The 26,805-nt window shown below is 36.7% G+C and overlaps 2 protein-coding genes and 1 pseudogene across 2 annotated transcripts; 1 reads left to right on the top strand and 2 right to left on the bottom strand.

The window, feature by feature from the left end:
- Window positions 1-1,570: 1,570 nt before the first annotated feature.
- On the bottom strand, window positions 1,571-12,818 carry LOC132038308 (cytochrome P450 CYP72A219-like; annotated as a pseudogene).
- Window positions 12,819-14,092: 1,274 nt separating this feature from the next.
- On the bottom strand, window positions 14,093-15,304 carry LOC132036471 (epidermis-specific secreted glycoprotein EP1-like). Its single transcript, XM_059426823.1, has one exon. The coding sequence runs from the start codon at window positions 15,299-15,301 to the stop codon at window positions 14,366-14,368; it is 936 nt and encodes a 311-aa protein (XP_059282806.1). The 5' UTR covers window positions 15,302-15,304; the 3' UTR covers window positions 14,093-14,365.
- A 5,730-nt stretch (window positions 15,305-21,034) lies between these two features.
- On the top strand, window positions 21,035-22,242 carry LOC132036417 (epidermis-specific secreted glycoprotein EP1-like). The gene has a single exon (XM_059426759.1). The coding sequence runs from the start codon at window positions 21,089-21,091 to the stop codon at window positions 21,977-21,979; it is 891 nt and encodes a 296-aa protein (XP_059282742.1). The 5' UTR covers window positions 21,035-21,088; the 3' UTR covers window positions 21,980-22,242.
- The last annotated feature ends 4,563 nt before the right edge of the window (window positions 22,243-26,805 follow it).

The following is a 26,805-nucleotide window of genomic DNA, read 5'->3' as shown; positions in this document are numbered from 1 at the left end:
CAATTCTCGAAAACAAAAAACCCTAGTACTTTTTTAAGTTGTATCTGTATTTGATGAAGTGATTATGTTGTAGTCTACTTTATTCAATATGTTGGGCCGGTGGTGACTAGTATATTATATGGAATTTGAGGAATGTGTATTACATTCCCCGTCTTAAAGAATCTCCGACTCTAGAATCTCGAGTTAGTGATCAAGTTGGTAGATTATTAGGAGTTATTTTGATAAAGGGTTCTCTTCCTTTTTTATTTATTTATCAATTTACATATTATTACCATTGAAGATTATTACTGCTACAACTTATTTCAAAATAAATAAAATGAATTTGCTGACCTAACACCTAAATTAAATGTTAGGTGGCGATTCCATAATAATTTGAAATGAGAAAAAAAAAAACGCATGAGGAAAAGATGAATCATGCAATGAGAGAGGGTGAGGGAGAAGCTTAGATGGAAATAAGTAACTTGAAAGAGGAGAGTTGGCAAGAATGTGATATACAAGAAGCTATAATTTTGGTTCATTTGTTTGTTTCCCATACAATCCGCTAGATGAAAATTGGACTCTGGCCAAAATTCTTTGATTAATGAGCTCTAAATATATTTAGAATTGTAAAAAATGTACTGCAGAAAAGATATATCCATAAACATATTTTACGAAAACTAATCAAACAATACATATATACTAAGTATAAATGTTAAAAATCTTATCCTTGAGTCTCTTTAAATTTACTAGCCAAGTTACTATATAAATCTTCACACATGTCGTATTAATGGTTCATCTTCATTTTGTCCACGTGACTTCAGAATTTTATTAACAATTTTGATGGCTTCTATATCCAAATTAGAGCACTGAAATATTATCATGCGGATGCAAGTCAAAAGATATCACTTACATTTGAATATCCAATTTTCTTCCCCATTGTTTACCCACGGTCTCTAACGTATTATATATCTCAATCTCACATCTCTGCTACGTTTTTAGCCGCTAGAAACGAGGTAATTACGATGCACTTTCCGTGCAATCTTGTTTCTCTCAAACTAATCAAATAGATCCGAAGCTAAATAAGAATACTACTCTTCCAGAGTATATAATTTAGAGGCTTAATACATCGGTAGCCACGTAAACATGCCAAAATATTCCAGTTATAGACACTCGAACTAAGCTTTGTTTAAATTGAACACATCAACTCCTTATAAAGTGTTACAATTAGACACTTTCGATTCAAATTTTGAAATTTTTTTTGGGTGTGTTTTCATTCCTCTACTAGGTAGTTAACTACATTAAATATGTTATCTCCTTTAATTATACGCCTTAATAAGTCGTAAAACCCAGACATTTTCTACTTGAGGTTAATGCCTATAATTAAAGGAGATGACATATTTTATGTAATTAACTTAACTATCTAATTGACGAATGAAACACACGCAAAAAGTTTTTCAAAATTTGAACCGAAATTGTCTAATTTAAACACTTTAGGAGTTCAGGTGTTCAATTAGAATAGAGCTTCAAGTGTTAAGGGGCTAGCTACGTGTTAAGCCTAATTTAGAATATCAAATTTTATTAAGGGAAGTATTTTCACCAATGCAGTGTATGCCCTAAGGTTAATTGCACATATTTCTTTCTAACTTTGTATTTTTGCATCGTCTCAATGCCTTCGTTCCTTTACTCCTTGTTCAGATTCCAATCCCATCTTTCTTTGTATCCCTAGCGGCTAGCACATAATCAAGAGCATTTATTCTTCTTCTTCTTCTTCTTCTTTTTTTTTTTTTTTTTGTTTTCCACCCGCATTGGGGCCGGATTAAATTTGGATTCGTGACCGGGTAGTCCCACATTGGGGGGCAAAGCACTCCTTAACAATAGTGACTTCGTATCTAAGGGAGCTCGAACTCGACACCTCTTGATTAAAGATTGTAATCATGCCGCAGAAACTCCAATGTATTTTCCCATCCGCTCTTCTATCCCATTTTCAGTTTCTTATAATTCATGTATAGTAGAATCTCCAATTTGCCTTTGATTTTAATGTTAGCTTCCCGTTATATTTTACATTTCTAAATTAATATTTGATGTCATCAATGTAGGAAGTACAATGTCGCTCCAATGATAGTTTTTGCCTCATAAATTAAGCATTTATTATAAGAAAAATGTCAAAACTTCATACTTTAAATACAAAAGGAACTGAAATGACCAAAAAAAAAAAAAAAAAACAAATAGAAACACAGGAATTCTTTACTACACGAGGGTCTTCTCTAGTGGAGGAAAAGTTTACATATTTGTACTCAACAATTTGTCTTAAGAGAAACATATGACATATCTGTCGAGAATGCATTAAAAATTATTGTGCTGAAAATATTGGAAAAAGCACTGACCAAAATGATGCGATATCAACATGATAGTAGCCAATACATGCATCAGTCATTTTAAACCAAAGCACTGAAAACACACCACTGAAAACACTCACCACTGAAACACATTATAAAATCGTCACTACATGAAAGAATAATCACCATTCTATAGTTTGTGGAAAATAAGTGGAGCACCATACTGAGGCTGAATGGTTACTATGGATTGAGGGGCATGTGCATAAGATGGACACAGTTCGAACGAGAACCTTTGTAGGAGCATAGACAAAGCCATCTTTGCTTCTAACATGGCAAAATTTTGTCCAGTGCATATTCGGGACCTCACGATTTGACATAAACCCAAGGAAGCTACAAGAATTCAAAATCAACAAAAGAAAATAAAAAGGAACTTGGAAAATTGGAAAAGAAGAGATAGGAGGATAGATACTAGACCCAAAGGATAGTAAATCTATGGGCAAAATTGGGTATATCAAACCCAATCCCTCCCAATTTGATTCAACCCTAAGAACCTAAGTAATTTGAATTCAAAGAAAGGACTCAATTGATTCCACAAATGAGCAACTAATATGAATTCAATGGAACTTGCAATTCAATGCACAACTAAGAAATTACACTTAGTCAATATTCAACCAAACAAACTATCTATTAACTAATTCTCTCAAAATATAAATTCACTCAATATCCAAGCTAAGTCTTCCAAATGGATGAAAATAACTATTTATACTAATGCCTATTACACCAAAAGGCCCTAAAGTGGCTTTTTTGTAAAAATACCCACATGGGTCTTCAATTGCATCTAAAGCCTCATAACACATTATGACCTCCAATTGCCATTCTAACCCCATAACTTGCAAGTATGACCTCCAATTGCAATCTTAGCCCCATAGTTGCACTTTTAGCCATTTTGCGCTTCTAGCCACTTTGCAACTCTTCCAATGCCAACTCCCAAATGTTGTAAATCCGCAAAGTCTTCTCTCCAATCTCCTCCAAGGCATCCTTTTCATGAACAAGGCTTGCAACTCTTGAAGTTCTCTTGCTTGACCGAGTGAAAGGCCTTGTGCTTGTTGGTTCATATCATCCTCCTTTTTGGAGAAGATTCGTCCTCGAATCTAGGGCATACCTACAACACAAGAAGAAAGATCACTCACATTGAAAACATTTGAACATTATACTCACTTGGCAAGTCGATTCGTAGGCATTGTCATTGATCTTTTCAAGCACTTTGAATGGTCCATCTCCATGGACTCAATTTTCCTTTTCGCGTTTGCGGAACCTTTCTTTTCGGAAGTGAACCCAAACCCAATCATTGGGTTGGAAGTCCGCCTTTCTTCTCCCATGATTTTGTCTCTTGGCTACCTTGGTGTTGACCTTGTCAATGCTCTCCTTTACCTTGGCATGGATTTTCATCATTTCGGTCGCCCTTTGCTTTGTATCTAAACTCCATAACAACATCACTAGCCAAAGGGGTTAAGGTTAAAGGAATCAAAGGATTAAAGCCATAACATACTTTAAATGGAGTCACGCGAATAAAGGAATGGAGGGACCGATTGTAAGAAAACTCAATCAAAGGTAAACGGTCCTCCCAAGAAGTGGGCTTTCCTCTAATCATACTTCTAAGCATACTCCGCAGTCCTATTCACTACTTCGGTTTGACCATCCGTTTGAGGTGGCAAGAAGTAGAAAACGTGAGCTTGGTGCCAAGTGTACCCCAAAGACTCTTCCAAAAGTGACTAAGAAACTTGGAATCCTATCACTAACAATAGTGCGGGGAACTCCATGTAGCTTAAGGACATGATTCACAAACAAGGATGCTACATGAGATGCATCATCACATTTATGGCATGGTATAAAATGAGACATTTTGAGAACCTATCTACCACAAAAAATGCTATCATGACTCCTTTTGGTTCTTGGAAGACCCAACACAAAATCCATAAAAATGTCTATCCAAGGACCAAAAAGAGTAGGAAGGGGAGTATACATACCTTGGGGCGAGTTTTGGACTTGGCTTGCTTGCATTCCAAACATTGACCACATAGCTTTTCAACATCATGTCGCATCTTGGGCCAATAATTGCTCTCCCAAAATGTCAAGTGTCTTGGCTACTCCAAAATGGCCCATCATTCCATTCCTGTATGTGCTTCCTTGACGAACAACTCTCTCCATGAGCTCATTGGGACACAAACCCTACCATCCTTGAATAGGAACCCATCAACAAGTTGGAACCTATCAACCCTCCCTCCTCGGGTCAACTCACATAAATCTCCTTAAAGTCGGGATCTTGAGAATAGAATCCCATAAGGCTTTCAAATCCCGTCATTCTAGAAGTCATAGTTTTTAACAAGACTACCTTCTAAATAATGCATCCGCCACCACATTGTCCTTCCCCTTTTTGTAATGGATCACATAAGGGAAAACAATCAATTTTACCCATTTCGCGTGTCTCTTGTTGAGCTTGGATTGGCTCTTCAAAAATTTCAAGGATTCGTGATCCGATCGTATCACAAACTCCTTATGCCACAAATAATGTTGCCAATGGGTCAAGACCCTCACAAGTGCATACAACTCCTTGTCATAAGTAGAGTAGTTCAATGACGCCCTTTTAGCTTTTCACTAAAGTAAGCTTGATAGCTTGCCTTCTTACATCAACACTCCACCTATGCCAACCCTAAGCATCACACTCAACTTCAAAAAGTTTTCTCAAAATTGGGTAATTGCAACAATGGTGACGAACTCACATACGGATTTCAATTCTTGAAACGCCTTTCTTGCTCGTCTCCCCAAACAAAAGGAACATCTTTCTTGATCAATTCGGTTAAGGGAGAGGCAATTGTACTAAACCCCTTTACAAACCTTCTATAGAAACTTGCCAACCTATGGAAACTCTCACATCGGTTGCATTTTTAGGAGTTGGCCAAGTTCTAATAGACTCCACTTTTTCTTCGTCAACCTCACGCCATTTGCACTCACCACAAAACCCAAGAACACCACTTTATCAACACAAAAGACATTTCTTGATGTTAGCAAACAACCTCTCACGCAACAAGACATCAAATACTTGCCTCAAATGGCCTACATGCTCCTCAATTGATTTGTTATACACAAGGATATCATCAAAACAAACAACCACAAACTTTTTGATAAAGTGTTTCAAGACGTGGTTCATCAACCTCATAAATGTGCTAGGTGCATTGGTTAGCCCGAACGGCATGACAAGCAACTCATAGAGTCCAAAATTGGTTTTGAAGGCCATTTTCTACTCATCACCGGGGCTCATTCGAATTTGGTGATAGCCACTTCTAAGATCAATCTTGAAAAACACACTGAGCCAGGCAAAGCTCATCCAACATATCATCAATCCTCGGAATGGGATGACGATACTTTACCGTGATTTTGTTAACGGCTCTACAATCAATGCACATCCTCCAAGTGTCATCTTTCTTTGGAACAAGAATCACTGGAACGGCACACAGGCTAAGACACTCCTTCACTAGCCCCTTTTTAAGGAGCTCATCTACTTGCCTTTGCAATTCTTTTGTTTCTTCCGAATTGCTCCTATAAGCCGGTTTGTTGGGGAATTTGGGAACCCCGGTAGAAAGTCGATTTGGTGCTCAATACCTCTCGGGAGGTAGGCACGTCGGCATCTCCTCCGGAACAAGGTTTCATATTCCCGCAAAGAGAAGACATACTACTAGGCAAAATGCTAGTAGCTTGGTTAGCATTGGGAGAAGATCCTTGTTGACAAGACACCATGAAGTGTCTCTCGTCAACCCTTTTAAACAATTACTTGGTACGACAACAAACATTTCTTGGGACCATCTTGAGATGTCCCTCCATTTATGACTAACAAAGTCTTCTTCTCACCCTTCCCTTTTCTTCCCTTTGATACTTCTCCCAAGCTCCTCATCACTCGATAATCCTCACTCACTTTGTAAGGGGTTAGTGGGTTAAGAATGTATTTCTTCCCCTTCGACCACAAATGAGTACTTGTTAGTTCTCCCACTATGTTAGGCATCAACATCAAATTGCCAAGGTCTTCTAAGCAATAGATGGCAAGCTTGCATGGGTACCACATTACACAAAATCTCATCTTGGTACTTGCCAATGCTAAATTTGATAATGGCTTGCTTGTTGACCCTCATTTCGCCATATTCATTAAACCATTGGAGTTTGTAGGGATTAGTGTGCTTGCGGGTGGGGAATTTCATACTTTCAACTAAAAATTGGCTAACGGCATTCGTACAACTTCCACCATCAATGATTAAGGAGCACACCTTATCCACAATTTTGCACCGTGCATGAAACAAGTTCTCTCTTTGGTCACTCTCTTCCCTAGCTAGAGCCCCCATGGCTCTTCTAGCCACAATAGCATGATTCAAGGCTTCTTCATACCTTATCTCAACCTCTTCATCGGAATCACCCTCACACTCGCTTCTTTCTCCCTCTGCTTCATGACCATCCCCGCCCTCATGTTCATCATCGGTTCGATACCCATCCCTCACTATGGTGATAGTTCTCCGGTTGGGACACTCACTCGCAATGTGCCCTCTTCCTTGGCACTTAAAGCATTGGATGGTAGAAGGTCGGTTATAGTTGGTGTTAGAATTGTTACCTCCTTAGCCTTGTCATCACCTTTGGCCTTGTAGTCAAATTTGGCTTTGAGGTGCTTGAGTGTTGCTCTTGGGCTTATCTCAAGTAGAAGTTTTCCACTTTTCTTTGCCTTTGATCCAAGTTGAAGATGATTTGCTTTTGTCTTTGTAGGACCTCTCTTCTTTTAGATCGCCTCAACCTTGGATGCGTCATGGAATGCCTCTTCAAGACTATTATAGGTTTTGAGCCTCATCGGTTTAGAGATGTCTCGATTCAAGTTGGCTACAAACCTTATAATAGTGTACTCTTCATGCTCTTCTATCATGGACTTCATCCGCAAGTCCTCAAACTCATCAAAGTACGTTTCCACACTTTTCAACCCTTGCTTCAACATGTACAACCTTTGAGTGCATCTTGGTGGTATGTGGGTGGAAGCCACCTTATCTCCATGAGCTCAATCAAGTCATTCCAAGTTGGGAGATCATAGATGTGTTGTTGAGCTCTTTGTAACTTCTGACCCCACCAAGTAGAGCGTACCCCTCAAGTGAGTGAGGGCATACTTTGCCTTTAAGGCTCGGACACATTGTTCGTGAGGAAGATGCGCTCACTTTGCAATTTCTATTCAAGGAATTCTTCCGGATTGCTACCCTTGGAACGTAGGAAGGTTCGCTTGATGGTGTTCAAATTTCGCTCATTATCTTGCCATCTTCCCGGTCTTCGCAACCTTGGGCCCTCCCTAGGTCTACATGACCTTAGAATCTAGGGTCATGGCTCGGAAACCTCTCAAAACCTCCTCTTCCGCCCCCTCTCGGTTGATTATTCATCCCTCCACGCCCTCCCTCGCCGGTTATCATCCCACCACCGACCTTGTGGATAGTCATCATACTCCTCTTCATTCATGGGGTATTGGTAGTGGCGTTGGTATTGGTTTTGGTTAGGAAAGGGATCTTGTGTTTGGTTTTGGGGTGGAGCTTGGGGTGTTTGTGGTGAGGTCACTTGAGGGATTGCCTCGTTTGGGTTGTGTTGGTAAACGTGAGGATAGGTTTGTCGATTGGTGTTTTGGAAAGTGGAGTTTTGGGATGGAAGGTTGGTTGTTTGGGGTAGTGGAGCCTTTGGGTGGAGGTGGTCTGCGGTGTTGGGATTGCACGAAGGCATGGGCTTGTCCGGGGTAATGGTTGGTGTAGTGTCTTGTGTTTTATCCCCGTCACCTTATTTCAGGAACGGGAGTGCCCGTTACACTCGAACTCTCATTTGAACTTTCTCGATACTCACCATCCGTTCGTCCATACCCTTGACTTCCCGTTCACACCATTCATCTCTCTCTTAGCTCTTCCGTACCCGCTTGCATGCCGAGATTTGATTCATGATCATAGCTAATGAACTTGCTATGGATGACATATCTACCTCTTGCGTTCTATCACCTTGGTTAGACATGATGACCTGCAAAACTAGCAAACAAGATTAGTAGTAAAAGCCTCACGTCACTCATATTGAACTCTCAACCTTACCACACTCCGTGCTCTTTCGAATTTGTTGATGAATTGCTCGTCCAATCAAATACACATGTTGCTTATCCTTTGTGGTAGAATGAATTCTTGTTTAGATGAATGACGGACGACTCAAAAGCAAAACGAATGAGAGCCAATAAAGTTTCGACGAAATAAAACGAAGAAAAGCTCGAAAGAAATTAGCACGAAATAAATGCGGACACAAGAACTAGTAAACACACGTAGGAACAACTACTATGTGGCTACTAGTTGAGAGACACAAGAAATTGAAATGCTAAAACCGGAAAATAAATGAAATTTCGGGCCCGGGTAGGTGATAATTTGAAAATGGGGTCTTGAAGCCTCAATTGATCCAATGCATCAATTTGAAATAACGAAAATTTTTAAAATTCTATACTTTTTTTTTTGTTCCCTACCTAAAGAATAGGGATCACTTACAATCAAGGCTCAAGAAATTTTTGAGGAATGAAATGAAATAGAAGTGGAAGGAATCGAAGTTTTGAATCAAGATAGGTATCTTAGAAAAGACGACTAGCCTCTCACCAAATACGGTCCATGTTTTGATATACGGTCCGTATTTGTGAAAATCTCTTGGACCCCGACAAGATAATTACGGCCGACCCCTTGAAGTTTACGGACCGTAAAGTGAAATACGGGTCGTAAACTTAAACCGTATTTAAGGATTATCCTAGAGGCGGAATACTCTACCGGACCCTTCCTTTACGAGCTGATATACGGTCCGTAAAGTGAAATACGGGCCGTATTTAAGGATCCTATTTTCGAGACAATGAGCTCAACTTGGGGACAACTTTTTATGTTCCACTTTACGATCTACTTTACGGTCCGTATAATGAAATACGGGCCGTATTTAAAGATATCGTCCCAAAACAGTGAACTCGTTAGATGCTTCAGTGAATATTCTTGTACCTCGTTGCCTCGGGATTTGTGTGAGATTTTGAATTTGGCTGACCTCTTGGGACCTTATACCTTGTATTTACCCTTTTAGGCTAGAAAAACAACTTTTCAACTTTTGACTTGGATTCCTTGGATCTAACTTTCCTTTTATCTTCTTGTACCCAAGAACAATGATGAACATTGAAGAACATTCAAAAACCCAATGTGGTCCAAATCAACTCGTTTGTGCTCCAATTTCAGATCTAAGCTCCTTATCACTTAGAGAACAAAGCCCGATATTCAATTTGCTTCGATTACTTCTCAATCACTAAACCCACTTTGAGTTCTTGACTTTGATGAAGCTTGATGGTGAAAACTTCAAAATCCACCCAAACAACTTCAAACTTCGGATTTAGATGTTTTCCCATTCAATAAACTCAAATCTAACTTCAAAAACAACAAAATCAAATCACAAAACGATTTTCAAATTTTTTTGGGATTTTGATTTCAAAAAAAAAAAAATTGTGATTTTCAGATTTTGAACCTAGGATTAGAAATTGTGGGAACAATATCTTAGCCTATCTTTGGGACCCCAGCTGATAAGATTCAACCTAAGGAAACTCTAAGAATTCAAAATCAACAAAAGAAAATAAAAAGGAACTTGGAAAATTGGAAAAGAAGAGATAGGAGGATAGATACTAGACCCAAAGGATAGTAAATCTATGGGCAAAATTGGGTATATCAAACCCAATCCCTCCCCAATTTGATTCAACCCTAAGAAACTAAGTAATTTGAATTCAAAGAAAGGACTCAATTGATTCCACAAATGAGCAACTAATATGAATTGATGGAACACAATTCAATGCATTGACTAAGAAATTACACTTAGTCAATATTCAACCAAACAAACTATCAAAATATAAATTCACTCAATATCCAAGCTAAGTCTTCCAAATGGATGAAAATAACTATTTATACTAATGCCTATTACACCAAAAGGCCCTAAAGTGGGTGGCTCTTTTGCAAAAATACCAATGGGTCTTCAATTGCATCTAAAGCCTCATAACTTGCAATTATGACCTCCATTTGCCATTCTAACCCCATAACTTGCAAGTATGACCTCCATTGCAATCTTAGCCCCATAGTTGCACTTTTAGCCATTTTGCGCTTTAGCCACTTTGCAACTCTTCGAATGCCAACTCCCAAATGTTGTAAATCCGCGAAGTCTTCTCTCCAATCTCCTCCAAGGCATCAATTTTCATGATCAAGGCTTGCAACTCTTAAAGTTCTCTTGCTTGACTTCGAGTGAAAGGCCTTGTGCTTGTTGGGTTCATATCACCAGCCAAAAGGAAAAAATGTAACTCGGCCATTTGTTGCACTTTTTAGTCCTTCTTTAAATCTCTCTGGATTGAACTTGTTTGCATCTTCACCCCATATCTCTTTATTATGATGCAATAAGATCACCGGCAATGAGACTAGTACACCAGCTGGTATAGATACAACAACAATAGCAACGTACCCAGTGAGTCCCACAATGTGGGTGCAGGGAGGGTAGATTGTACGCGGACTACCTTACCTCTGCCATAGGTAGGAGGGCATTCCGGAAGACGCTCGGCTCGAAAAAGCATAGGAAAAGGTTAGATAAGGGTAAACAATTCAAAGATTATGAAAATGAAAACAACGAAAGTGAATAAGCCATGATAAACCATTATGTACAAACGAGATACTCACACAAATCAAGGGGCAAGAAACTAGATCAATGCGACTACTGCGAAAGGATAAACGCGACTACTACTAGCCTTCCACCCTAATTCCCCGAGTCCTCCATACCCCTATCTAAGGTCGTGTCCTCGGTGGTGAATATGCGCCATGTCTGTCTAATCGCCCTCTCCCAATGCTAACCGCCTACTCTACCTCTTGGCTTAGTCCGTGACCTCTCGCACACCTGCATTTGGGGCGTTTGTGTCTCCGCGTCACGTGCTTAAACCATCTCGGCCTCGCTTCGCGTCTTGTCCTTCCGAGGCTACTCTTACCTTATCTCGGATAACTTCATTCCTAATCCTATCGCTCCTCGTGTTCCCACACATCCATCGCATCATTCTCAACCAGCTGGTATAGATACTTCTCCTAATACAATGTCTTCATTAGCCCATCGAGCAAGTGTTATTGCTGGGGATATAGCCGTAATGACTCGTACAAGATTATCGTCAACTGCAACAAAAATGCTCCTACTTCAGTTATATATATCTAGCATGAAAGAGACATGTAAAAATTTGACGTTACAGTTACGCCCATCGTCCGCTGGGGCTTTGGTCGCCTGCTCCCCTATCATTAGGTCACCAACTTCCTTTGACCTTTTAGACGTAGCGAACGTCGGACCTCGGCCCTGAAATACAAAGTCTTACAACTTTTTTTTAGACCTGTATTTTTGGTAAACAATCGTTCGAGCCTGGTCACTGCAACCCTTTTTGTGAGGAGACACCCCTTATCCTGAATTTGCGAGGCTACTTTGCCGAGTTCCTTAAATTTTGTGGCTAAACTAATTCTTATAAGTTGGGTGCTCCTTTAGCTTGTAACCAACATGGAGAGAAGTCATAATTCTCTAATAGCTTAAACTTGTAGATGAGATGATCACTCAATTCATCGCGGTGTCAGAGCAAGCATAAATCGTGAGTTCAAGTCTCATCCCACCGATTATCAAAAAAAAAATTCACGCGTGCTTGGAAAAGAAGCCTCATTCCTGAGGAAACCATAGCATCTTCTAGTCTAATATATATCAAATATTAGTATCAAAGCTCCAGTCTTTTCAAATTCAAGCACTCAAGCAATAGCAATAACAATGAGAGTAAGTACCCGTGGCACATAAATTGAACCAACAATACTAGAATACTTACAACTTTTAGACGATTTAATCCATCAAAATCTGGTTTCCGACTCCCAAAGACTTGCAAGACTTCTTTTCTGGCCCGTGTCTGCGAATCTTGATACCTGCTCAACAACACCAGAGTCCATAGGAGCAACACTGACGTTGTTTCTTGGCCAGCAAAATAGAATAACTTGCATTCTTCAATGACTTTTTCGTTGCTCATTCCAAAGTCCTTCTTTCCGTGGTGTTCAATTTCTTGATAATTCGATTCCAGCAATATGCTCAATAGATCCTCATTATGGGAGTCCCCTGCTTCCATTGCCTTCAATCTTTTATATCTATAATACCTCTAATTCTTTTTTATTTCCTTCATTCTTCGGTTCCTCTTTGTTGGCAAAAATCTTTGAAATTGTTTTATAAAACAGAACACCAAAATGCATTCACAAGAATCAGAACTAATCAGTTTGCATTTCCTAATGAACTTTGTAGTTTGTAATAGAGTACTACAGCTACATTTTCTAAATTCTTGTCAGAATTAATTTACCTCCAGCCTGGGATATAAATTGAACGTGCAACTTCCAAAAAATGTTGAGCTTGTTCCATGCCGTTGTGACTTCTTATATTTATTCGAACGCGTTTTAAGTATTGTTGCATGGCCATGATAAACTATAGTATGAATTGATACTTAATATATTGCGGAAATTAGAGGAGGATCAATTGACCAAAAACTAATCAACGCGTTCTGTATATTGGACATAATTGTCCCTACGAATTTACACGTATATGGCTCTAAGTGGATTATATGTTTATTAAAGCACATGGCCAGATAAAGCAGTGAAAACAAAACCTCGAATTATTCCGGTACAACTTAAAAAGCACTATAACCTCACTCGATAGACATATGATATTTTTTTATCCGTATTAATAAGAAATTAATAATTATAAAATAAGTGTTTTTACACACGTATTTTCAGTTAATCATGATTAAACGATATATCCAAGTATTAAATGATATATATATATATATATATTTACTTTTATGTTAAAATTAAAATTTCATATATATATATATATATATATATATATATATATATATATATATATATATATATATATATATATATATATATATATATATATATATATATTTACTTTTATGTTAAAATTAAATTACTTAATTTCATATAACCATCGAGTACAAATAAGTATTTATGGGTTCCTTCTTTGTTGCGCCAAGTTATAAAGAAATTTGAAGACGGCTATTTTTCATCATTATGGTTTTAGACATTAAGCAGAAGTAAATTGGTTTGGTTATGGTTTTACCAAATATTCAAAGCAATGAAGCAAACCTTTTGTTATGGGTTCCTTCTTTGTTGCGCCAAGTTATTGAAGACGGCTATTTTCATCATTTGGTGGTATAGTCCTGTATCAAAGAGTTGGGGCTGCCAGTGGAACACAATTTATTTTTCAACTTTCTCTTCTCCTTTAATTTTGAAAAAGAAAATAAATCAAATTAAATGATTTTCCATGAGATGACTCCACCCATTTTGCACGGCTGAGACCCTTCGGTTACAATTTTAGATTAGAGATTGTATGTTATGTATTTGTTGGCTTATTTCGAAACGATATGATGAGAGCAATAGTTAATACACTATGAAATATTGCAAAGTAATCATGAACAATTAAACATGAGTATTAAATACAAGGTTATTCACATTCGCAGAACGTACTCCGGGAATATTAAACTTATGAGTTCATTGAACCAAAAAGTGACTAGATTAGAGTTATGGCCCCTTTTGCGACCATAACACCATTGGTAGAACATTTCAAATGCTTGAGAGTAGTAAAAAAATGAAAATCAACAAGTCATCGAGATCTCACTTTTAAAAAGCATCTTAAATATAATAGATAACATAATGAGATACACCCTTCAATTCAATCAAAACAAAAAAAAAACATACTTTTCAACCAAAACATAAGGAGTATAAAGAAAAACGAGGAATGAAATTAGCACTAAAAAGGAATTACGATAACTAATCTACTGGACAAGCTGTGGACCCACTCATTTTATCCACTTATTATTCTGGACAACGAAATCCTTATCTTATAGAGCTGCGTTTCTAATGGTATGAAAAAACAGACATTTCTTTTTAAAGCCTGCTGTAAGTTACCCTCCAACGGGGTGAATCTAGATCTCCGTCGGTGAAAGTGTAGGCCTTTAGATTTCCATCTATTTCTAGACGAAGGTATGTTAAAGTAGTGTTGTATTTAGTAAAAGCCATAACATGTGAACTTCTCTTTGTTGATTTTGCCAATCTATAATCCAACTTCAGCCTTTGATTCCCACTATTCAATTTTACTGATTCCAAACTGCTATTGCCAAGATCAAACCAAGCTAATTCCACGTCAAGTTTGGTCCTGTTGTAGACAGCAAACAATTTCGGTTGCACTACCAAGCTGTATGGCCCGTTCGCGTTCTTTTTCACTGAGGCCCGGCTCACGAGCTTATTCGGGCCTGACAAGCGGAGCGTTTGGCCCACCAATAAGGTGTCAGTGGGATAGTTGAAACTCTGCCAGACGAATTTACCCTTAGAGTCATGAAGCACAATGTTACCATTTGGTAACAACTTGAACCCCGTTACGCCCTTGTTGGCCGTGTTTGTTTGCCAAGCAATTCGACCATCAGCGTCAGCCAAGACGAGATTTCCATCAGTTCCGAATGTGAGAGTTGCATTTTCTTTAACGGGATTTCCTCTGTTAGCTTCCCATACCCAACGCATGAGAGATTCAGAACGGACAGTGCCCATTCGCAACGCTAGTGTCCATGCATTAGGGGTCGTGTTGTAGAAACAGAACTGGAATGGGTTAGTGAAAATGTTAAGAACACGGTAATCTGCTCTATATTCGACAGCATAAGGTCCTAATTCGCCTTCATTGACGAATTTGAAGGTGTTTTCAACTGGAACTTGGGCAAATGAAGAAAATATTTGGCAGAAAAGAAAGAGAGAGACGAAAAGTGTAGTAGGCCATGAAGGAGACATCTTTGGTTTCTTTTTTTTAGCTGTATGATAATTGATATGATACATTTGCTTCTTTTGATTGATATTTATAGATGGATGGACAAGGATAATTAATTAGTTATATATACTGTTTATCCGAATCATTATGCTTTTTGCATGACTAGATATTGATAAACTATAGTATTGTAGATGATTAATTATAAATGTATAATAATAATGCACAAGATGGGACAAATTTTAGTCAAAATCAAAGCCGGTCAATGTTGAGGGGCTGTCCGCATAATTATGAGTTTACGTGTGCGCGGAAACAAGTGGATAAATCATAAATGCCTTAAAAGTTAAAAAGGATTACCTGTAGCTATATTATATATTTAAGAAAAAATATATAACTATAATTTAAATTAATTATCTATCATAGTTGTGCTATGTATTTAATTAGCTACTGTAGCTATATTATATATTTAAGAAAAAATACTACGCCGGAGAGAAAAATACATTGCGAACAAAGTCTTCTTTTTCTATCTCATTTCTCCAGATCTGGCCGTCTCGTTCTCCAAACCTGCTCCAGCCGCTCCGACGAAATCCAAGTATTCTACAGAAAGTCTTTTGGTCGCTGAAATCTGACGAGCCGCTCAGAGGCGGATGGAGCACTACAACTTGGGGTTCAATTGAACCCCAAATTTTCGAAGCGGTGTATAAATTTATGTGTAAAAAATTACTAAAATTACAATAAATAGTAGGTATGAACCCATAATTTTAGAAATATAATGGTCTAGTGCTAAAAGTTTAAAATGTTGAGCTCCTAGAATTTAAATCCTAGATTAGCCTCTAGAGCCGCTGACCGGCGACATGCTTAAGGAAATGAAGTACGCGGAGGCAGTGGCGCGTGAGGTGCTTTGATTCAGACTACCGGAACATATGGTTCCGCACCTCACAAGCGAAGAGTTCCGGTTAACAGATGACGACGTCATCCCCATGGAAACCGTATAAGTAGAAGATGGGTGCAACGTATAAGTATGAAGTATGTGCATAGTGTTTATTGTCTCAAATTTGAGGTGAAAATGTATTCGCATTCGGTGTTTATATAAAATTATACTGTATTACTTTGTTATGGTCATTAAATTAGTAAACATCAACTGCAGGTGCATTTTGCCCAAATTCAAAATATACAGAAAACTAAAGATAATTTGCATAAGTTTCGTAAGAATTCATGTATTATTTTATATTAAATTAAATATAGACTAGGATTTATGATATGAATATTATCTATGTTCTACACAATGATTAAAAAAATAGTGGAATGACAAAATTAACTCTCATAATAGTAAACAAATTCCTATTTTGGTTAAAAAGTAAGCACATATTTTATATTATACATTAACTATATTCTAATTTCTTTGTATTTTATATTTTAATTAAACATCCCACAAGAGATAATTTCTACATAATTAATTCATATATTACAATCCCTGTATCGCTAATTATTGTATAACTTGTGCCTAGACTAATTTTTTTATTTCTTACCCAGTGTTCAGTACACGGGCCTTCCAACTTTATGTCATCGAAAGTCCACTTTAAAGTTAAAGTGTTACTGCTCAAACAATCTGATTAATTATTTTGCCAAACCTCGAATCTAAAATATCCGATTAAAGATGAAAAAAGACTTATTATCTTATCACAATCTTTCAGTGTTCTTTTCTAAACCAATCAACCTCTTAAGAGTTCCCTTTTTTAGGTACTCACCATGAGAAGGTACGAAGGTAAAGCGAGACAGTGATCGTTGCTTTTTTAAAAGTTGACCTATGCCACTTGTCTCATGCTTTGGTCTTTGGATAAACTATGGTTGAGGCGGCTCGATGCGGAAATTAATTGGGATAGTTTTTCTTTAAAATTAATTGGGATATAACTATATTTGATGGCTCGGTTAAAAATATACAATATTCATTGATCAAGTTTGGGTGACGGTTATTTATGTCAGTTTCCCATATTAATTTGCATATAATTCTCGGTGCACATAGCAATCAATCATATTTTTGTCCTGACCCAGGAAATGCTTTCACTATCAACTTGCCACTTTGTTTTTTGCAAATTGAAAACCGCCAACCAAAACAGGTCTTTGTAACATCTATGACTCTTCCATAATATTGCAAGTTTTAAGCTCTGTCTCAATTTTTTTGAATATTTCACTTTCTAGGGTCAGCATTATTGATTCTCGGTTTTATACATACATACATTATTTTTTATAAATAAAATGGTATAAAATACTATTAAATCGTTTCAAAGATAAAAAGAGTATCATGCAAAAGGAAACATAACGTTTGTTTGACTTTGATACCATAGTTTTGACTGTTGAAAAGCTAACATTTTGGTTTGGCTCCAGCTCACCCTTGAATTGGTCCACGGGAATCGGGATACAACAGGCACCAGGGAATAGGGATTGACCCAATTCATTAATTTAAGAGAAAAGGAATACAGCGATCTCTAATCAGGATTAGAAACCATTTCCAATTTGGATTTTGACATATCGATAATCTTTAATCGTAGACACTTTGTCAAGAAATTGATGGGTTTATCATGAATTATGTCGGGCTGCTAGAAGCCCATGCATTGACAAGTGACTATGACAACTCCACCTGGGCTCTTTCAATTCTGGATATTTTATTACATTAATGCAATTATGAATAAGTTCTTTTCTCTACATACAAATTACAACGAATGTGCATGATGACAATGTAAACTCAGTTCTCTACCACAATGCGATAAATTTATAGTAATACATAAAGTTGATATGTCTGCCAACTTTGTAAATTTTGAATGATATTATTTGAAGGATTCAAGAGAAGTCCAACTGTTTATATCCCTATATATATATCATGCAAATATAACTGCTGATTTTTATTATTTTTCTTTTTCTATCTCATGAAACATTACTAGTATCAAACTTTGAATTCCTTTCATTTTATTTTAATGAACAACCTAGAATAAAGTACACGAAAGATCCCATGTGGCATCGTCGTCATCAATGACTAGGCTTCTAGCAGCTGCTTTTATCTGTTAGGCATTGTCTTGACGCCAAATCAATAGAAATATTTATATGGCAAACTTATCTTATATGACTATATTATTATAGCTTCCTACCATTTGTAGCTATCCTTTTAAATATTATTATTTATAGCTACATTTTAACAAAATAGTGTATGTTTTCGCGTGTATTTGTTGCCAACAAATACATGAGAACATGGTACAAAAAAAAAAAAAAAAAAAGAATCCTTGATCTTAGCCTTTAATGGTGGAGCTATTAAATTAGATATTAATATATTTTTTTGATTTATTTTAGTGATTTTTTTTTTTGTTTGTTTTGATGTATTTCAATGATTTTTTTTGATGTATTTCAGTGATTTTTTTTTTTTTTTTTTGGCTATAATGTATTTTCGTGTCTTTTTTTTTTTTAATGTATTTCAGTGATTTTTTTTGATGTATTTTACTGATTTTTTTTTTGGATGTATTTCAATGGTTTTTTTTTTTTATGTATTTCAAATACACTGTGTACATTCCAACTACATATGAAGCCAAATATATTCAAATTTTCGTGTATTTGAATGGATTTCAACAAATACATTTAGATACAAGACAAAAAAATTCAAATGCATGACAAATACATTCAAAAACAGTGTGTTTGGCTATTAACAAAATACACTAAAAAATACACTAAAAAAATACAAAGACCAATACATTCAAAAATAGTGAATTTGTGAGATGTAGATTTTTAAATGTATTTGTATTTGGCTTTTAACAAATACACACGGCGGATTGAGACACTACCACTAATTAAAAACTCTAATCTCTCCACCACCACCAAAATCCTAATCATCGAAAAACCACCGACACCACCCAAAAACCCTAATCTTTCCACCACGATAAAAACCCTAATCTCTCCACCTTACGTCATCTTCTCCGCCGCTATCTCAAAACCAGTGCCATCGCCGCCACCACCAACAATAAACACGGCCAGACCTGTGCCATCGCCTCACCGGATAGAGTGAAGAAAGAGAGAGAGGGGTGAGCACAGAGGGTGAGGGAGAGAGAGAGAGAGAGAGCGGAGAGAGAGAGAGAGAGAGAGCGCGAGAGGGAGAGAGAGAGAGAGAGAGAGAGCGCGACCATGGTGTGGTGGTTGAGAGAAGGGGGAGAGAGATTTTTTAGGGTTTTGAGAAATAAAAAATCTGAAATAGGTAGTGATTGGGAAAAAAGAAAGATATATGTGTTTGGGTATGTATTTTTTATATAAGTATTTTTGATATAGCTACCATTTGTAATTTAGAAAAGTTAATTAGCTCCTAAATATAATTAAATAAAAGGATAGTTAATATTAATAATTAGGTCTTAAAAGAAGCTACAATGAGTAAAAATTCCTATATATTGTCATCAATGACTGGGCTTCTAGTCAAATAAATATAATCTTCTTCAAACATATCATATTGTCATTATAATTGAAAAATGATTGGGATAACAGTGACTTCGTATAGTTTCTAAATATTTACATATTCTTGTCTTTAATCGAAATTATTGTATGTATGATATAGAATCCAACTTTATTAAACTGACCCACAAAAAGGTTTTTAAAATTAAAAGCTAAGTTTTTTGGTACAGATAATGTAACTTGCTTTTAATTTCTTGTATTTGAATAAGCCAGAATATGCCTTTGATGTTATATCCTATACAGTCATGTTTGGCGATCATCGATTTGCAATAAACAAATTATCAATTTGAAAGTAAAATTGGATTTCCCGGTTTGGATAAAATGATTAATTTCTCTGTAGAGAATGATTATGCAACTTTAATTTCCTTATCCAGCCGCCTCAACACCTTTTTAACCCAAGCCAAAGCAGGAGACAAGTGGCATGGCTCAATTCTGAAATAGTAAGGGCCGTTTGGTTTGAGCATAAGATAATAGTAATACTGCTAATTAAGGCAAAAAACTTATTGTATTAGATATTTACGTCAAATCAAGAAATTCAACATTCACATTTTAAACACTAAAGTGAAAATACATATTAGTCAATCATAATTTTATGTATTTTCGACAAATATCTTGCATTCATTAGTTTGGTATAAACGTTAAATGCGAATTATTTTACTTGGATTTTAAATATTTACTCACACCGGATATTTGTACCAAATCAAATAATTCAACCTTAGCAGTTACAAATTAAAGTGAGAATGCATATCACTTAATATGATTTAGTGACAAATGTGATATATGTCTTGCATTTATTGATCTGGTACAAATATCAAGCAAGAGTAAGTTTTAAGTATTTTTTTTTACTTATATACCGAACACTAGTATTTTTTAATCATTTTTATCTAATAATAACTGCATCACTAATTTCTGCATAATTTGCTTATGGACGACCACCCAAAGCCTAAGGGTCATTGTCTCGCTGTACCTTCAGACTATTTCATAATATCATTCAATAGTAAAAGGAATATCGTAGAGGCTTTGAAGTACAAATTCAACAATCAACATACTATAAAATTATTTTTACTTTCTATATAAGCTGAATTTGAGACAACGCGCATATGGCCAGTTGTTTCCTTTACCCTGCACTATACCCGTATAGGGACAGCACCTCAACATTGACCGGTTTTCTAATTGACTACATTTGCCCCAACTTGTGCATTATTAATGTACATCATAGTATAGTTTATCAATATCTAGTGATCCAAAAACATTAAAGATTGACGAACAGTATCCATAACTAATTAATTACCCTTCGCTATCCATCTATAAATACCAATCGCAAGAATCAAATGTATCATATCAATTACTCAAACAGCTAAAAGAAGAAATTAAAAATGTCTCCTTCATGGCCAACTACACTTCTTGCCTCTCTTTTTCTTTTCTCCCAAATATTGTCTTCAATTGCCCAAGTTCCAGTTGAAAACACCTTCAAATATGTCAATGAAGGCGAAATGGGGCCTTATATTGTCGAATACAGAGCAGATTACCGCGTTCTTGATCCTTTTTCTAACCCGTTTCAGCTCTGTTTCTACAACACAACTCCAAATGCATGGACACTAGCATTGCGAATGGGCACTGTCCGTTCCGAATCTCTCATGCGTTGGGTGTGGGAAGCAAACAGGGGAAATCCCGTTAAAGAAAACGCCACTCTCACATTCGGAACTGATGGAAATCTCGTCTTGGCTGACGCTGATGGCCGCATTGCTTGGCAAACAAACACGGCCAACAAAGGCGTTACGGGGTTCAAGTTGTTACCAAATGGTAACATTGTGCTTCATGACTCTAAGGGTAAATTCATCTGGCAGAGTTTCAACTATCCTACTGACACCTTATTGGTGGGCCAGTCCCTCCGCTTGTCAGGCCCGAATAAGCTGGTGAGTCGGGCCTCGGTGAAAAAGAACGCAAACGGACCTTACAGCTTAGTAGTGCAACCAAAATTGTTCGGTATCTACAACAGGACCAAGCTTGCTGTGGAATTAGCTTGGTTTGATCTTGGCAATAGCAGTTTGGAATCAGTAAAATTGAATAGTGGGAATCAAAGGCTGAAGTTGGATTATAGATTGGCAAAATCAACAAAGAGAAGTTCACATGTTATGGCTTTTACTAAATATAACACAACTTTGACATATCTTCGTCTAGAAATAGATGGAAATCTCAAGGCCTACACTTTCAACGATGGAGATCTAGATTCACCCCGTTGGAGGGTAACTTACAGCATGAATTGAAAAAAAATGCTTTTTCATATTAGAAACTTAGCTCTATAAGATCAGGATTTCGTTGTCCAGTGCAATAAGTGGATAAAACGAGTGGGTCCACAGTAGTCCAATAGATCGGTAGTAATTCCTATTTAGTGCTAAAAAAAAATCCTTTTATGGTTTTTTTTTTTTTTTAAATTATGTTTTGGTTGAAGATTTTTTTTTTTTTTCCGGTTGAATTGATGAATGAGTGTATCTCATAATGATTTCTATCATATTAAATATGCTTTTTTCACAGTGAGATCTTGATGGCCTATTGATTTTCTTCGTTGTACTTCACTCAAGCACTTGAAATGTTCTATTAATGGTCACAAAGGGATGATTCGTAAAGACTAAAGTGATGCCAGACTCTTTTTTTAATTATTGTGGTAAATAGTGCTTTTATTTTATTTGTTTAAAGTTGGAGAGGTGTTTTTGATTTATAAAGCGAAGTTGAAGGAGGAAATGTTTTTCATCCTATATTACATCACGTAATTTGATTTAATTATTAGAAATAATGTAATAAAATTATTCGGATATTAATTTAATATATATTCGGATAAATTTTTACCCTATGTCTAATAGTGCCTTGTCCCCAAATAAATCTCGATGTTTTTTTCACCTTATCTGCCCATGTCCTTTAAGAAGCACGTATCCCCATGTTGCCACATACGTGTAAACTCATAAGTCATAATTATGTCCTATACAATAATGAAGGGAACCACCTCAACGTTGACTAGATACAATGGCAAGAATAGTGAAGCCGCTATGTTCATAGCAGTTCTAGCAGCAGATATGCCTGCAAAGGAACCAGGTTGTGTTTCAAGAAGTTGTTCTTGTACTACCCTTGTGATGATCATCCAAGAGGTTCAAAACAATTCTGGCAGTGCCTAATGCATGTTAACCAGGTCAGTCCTCTATGATACACTGTCAGTACGATATATACTATGTGTGTATCATCAAGGACAATGCTTTTTGAAGGAAAGAACCAGTTTTATATGATACACTGTCAATATGTGATATACATCATATGGGTATAATAATATATTATATATTGCAACAGTATACTTCAACTGCTACTGATTTGGTATGCTTTATGCTACAATAAGTATGTTTTTTTTATAGTTGATAAACAAAATATGTACTATATCAGTTATCTTTTTTATTAATATAGAAAAAATAAAATAAAGGAGCCAAAAAGTGTATAGAATTTAGATTATGAAAAACAAAAAGTGTATATGAAAATCACTAGAAATTAAAAAAGAAGAATAAAGAAAAAGAGCAAAAAGAAAAAAAATGACTTTAGATTATGGATAAAAAAAGAAATAAAAGAAAAGAAGCAAAAAAAAGTGAAAGAAATTATATTATGGAGAAACAAAAGAAAAAAATTATATGAAGTTAAAAAAGGAACAATAAATAAATAAATATATAAAAAAAAAAAAAAAAAAAAAAAGAAGGGAGCTAGAATCAAATATGAAATCAGATTATGGTGAATAAGAAAAGAGGAATAATATGATTTGAGAAAAAAATAAATGAACCAAAAAAGGAGAAAAAGGGGAAAAAATAAAAGAAAAACTCGAGAAAAAAGAAAATGAGAAAAGAAGAGTAGAGAAACAAAAATAGAATAAAAAAGACAATTAACTACAAAAGCTACGATGGATAGAAATGGTAATTAATTTTGGGGATAGAAAAGTAAAAAGTAGTGTTGTGTAATTAGTCTGTGTTGTACTGGGTATTTGTGTTCTTTTCCCTTCTTCAAACTTCGTTTGGGCTTGGACATTATTTCTGAAGTAGTCCAACCAAAAGGAAGGCGAAATGGAGGGAGTTGAAGCCCACATGAAGCAGCCAATTCAGCGAGACGGTAAACACTTTTTTGCGCGGATTGACTTTCAAAGGCACTGGTCTTTAATTTTTATCCCTCAAGTTGTTGGTGTTTGGGTCAAAAATCGTACTTTGCCCAAATAGTTAAATTTGTATTAAAAGTTAAATAAGGTTAACCACAGTTGGTAGTAATTTGATAAAGATGATTCAACTCGTACAAGCTAAATAATATGAATAATTGAATTAAATAATAAAAGGTGAAGGAAACTTATGCTGTTTTGCAATGAAATGTAGCCAAATCTCCTTTGATAATGAATTTCTCGGAATCTGATATAATGATCGCTAAAAATATAAGAACAATGAATAAAAATACAAGTAAGAATTCTTTCTTTTTCCAGTGAATGTTCGATGCCTCTACAATACAATTGTTTGGTATTTATAGGCCATTAGGTGAGTCTTCCCGTTATGGTGTAACGACTCTCATTAAAGGTGCAGTTAATGAGAGATAGTAAATGCCTTGATTCCCGCTGTCCGTTTTGGTAGTAATTAGAATTTATTCCTTCTTTCCGTGTATCGCGTTCCTGTAGCGTTGGATTCTTCTAAGTTGACTTCTTCTCATCACGGCATCATGTTAATGCCGTATTATCGGCATTGTGCTGATACCGTTATGTCGGCATCATCATTAATCTTTTTTTGTGACTTACCAGGCTATTTTTGCAATTTTAGATTTCTACCCATACAGATAGTCCCTCAATTTTTCGGGTTCATCACAAAGATGTTCCCGAGGAATTGTCTTGCCGATTTTCATCAATCTTTCCTTGATCAGACATTTGAATCGTTTCATTGTGGAATAGAAAACGTAGTAACTGACGTTAGATCGTGGCCCACTAACGTGATGGGTACGTGGCGTAATCGCAGAAGTTGAAAAGACTAGCCTTAATGACGAAGTCAGACGTGGGGCACGCGGCCGTTACCATGCCCTTTATTTTCTCGCCGGTTCCCAAGGTAATGATGACTCTTTTATAAAAGCAAGTTTTTACCCTCTCATTCTCCATTTCCAATTCTCGCTTCAATTTTTGAATTTCTTTGCTGCTTCTTCTTCTTCTTCTTCTTCAACTTTTTCGATTTTCAACCATGTCTTCTCCTTCATCTTCTCAAAATATTTCACCAGAAAAGACCATCATTGTTGATACTCTTCCTCCCAATGTGGGTGTTGAAAAACCTAAGAACAGATTGCCTCCTAAAAAATTTATGGGCGACCCTATTGCCATTGTTTCTTTTTCTTCCGGACGCCATCTTCCCTTGACTTCGATGTTGGTGATGATAAAACTGACATGGTGAATATCCCTTCTGTTGATAGTGTGATCCCTAAGAATCCTTCTCATACTACTGATTTGAAGATTGTCCTTCCGAAAGGCGATAACCGTGATGTTTCGGAACTAGACAGGGAAAGGATGGTCTTAGCTTCTTCAATTACTTCTCGTGTCACCGAGAATTCTCTTGATTCTATTCGGGAAAGGTGCCACTGGACCGATCGTGATCTCGACATCATAGTTCCAGGAGAGGATATGTCCGCAACTACTCATCTTCTCGAATACTCTGCGGTGTACATCTATCCTTTCACTATCGGCTTTACTTTGCCTCTTTCGCCGTTGATAGATGAATTTTCTTTGCATTTGAAAATTTGTATGACCTGGCAAGTACTCCCAAGGTTTGGCAATTGTTTCAATTACTTGAGCATCTTTATAAATGTGCCGAAGTAAATATTACCATGATCATATTCTATATCGAATTCAATGTTTTATCGGGGCTACTTGAGATGATTATGTTTAGAGCTCGGGGATCTAGTAAATTGTTTGAGGATCCCGAGGATGGTCATGATCGGCGTTGGTTTGATGAATTCGTATTTATCTCTACTGCTCAATTGGTGAGCGGTGATGCTAGCACCTTCCTGGAGAAGTGGAACGCAAGAGGTACTATTATTTTTCTTAATTTCCTTCATTCCTTTTTTTAACTCATTCTTCTCGTCTTAACCTTCTCCTTTGTTCAACAGCCTTTAACCGTAACTTGGTTAAACCCTCAAATACCAGGGACTTTTCTAAAGCCGTGATTCGAGCTTCGGCGAGTGTTCGGACTTGGGGGGCGTATGCCGTTTCGAAAGGTATCCGTACCCTTAAAGACATGAAGCCAAACGGATCTTCCCCGAAAGGTAAAGGTAAAGACAACGAAAATTGAAAATTTGCTCTGCTTTATAATCTTTGAAAGAGTTTATCTTACATCCATTTTATTTCTTTCAGGCCCTTCGAAAAAGGTGAAGCATATGGCGAAGAAACAACTGATCCTTCCGAGTGATGAAGGGTTGGCATTAGAAAAGATACGATCTCTTACCGATAAGAGGTCTAATTCTGAAGTTAAGGGCTCCAAGGCTGTTGACGAGCCTGCCTTGAAGAAAAAAAGGTTGAGAAAATAATTTCTTGCAGAATCATCTGATGCTGTTCCCGAGAAGACATGAGGTATGCAAAGTAATTTCAGGTTAATTGATAAGAGTACTGATTCAGAAGAAGATTCCTCTCTAATTCTACACCGTAAAAGGCGGGTTGAGTTTCCAACTCCTTCTGATTTTTGTTGTCGTTTCAGATGAATCTCCGGCGAAGGATATGGAGCTATTAACGATTGTTCCCGAAGTGGGTATCACCGATAACACTATTTACGGGTTACGGATAAAAGCGAGATCGATCGTCCGGTGGTGTTGGTGAAACCGAAGTTAATATTACTTCTCATGAAGTTGATGTTGCCAATGTTGAGAACTTGACCAATACCGAAACCACTAATGCCAATGCTATTGACATACCTAAGGCAAAAGGGTTCTCCTTTTTAAAGGGAACAAATATTTCTCAAAAATAATGCTCGGCCGTTTCCCCGGCCCACGGAGGAAAAAAGAAAAAGGGAACCTTTTGCCGGGGTTGGTCCCCGAAAAACCAAAACGGGGCGGATGA

Source organism: Lycium ferocissimum, chromosome 11 (genome assembly GCF_029784015.1).
Source record: "Lycium ferocissimum isolate CSIRO_LF1 chromosome 11, AGI_CSIRO_Lferr_CH_V1, whole genome shotgun sequence".
NCBI lineage: Eukaryota > Viridiplantae > Streptophyta > Magnoliopsida > Solanales > Solanaceae > Lycium > Lycium ferocissimum.
This window is presented reverse-complemented; position numbering and strand designations above follow the sequence as displayed.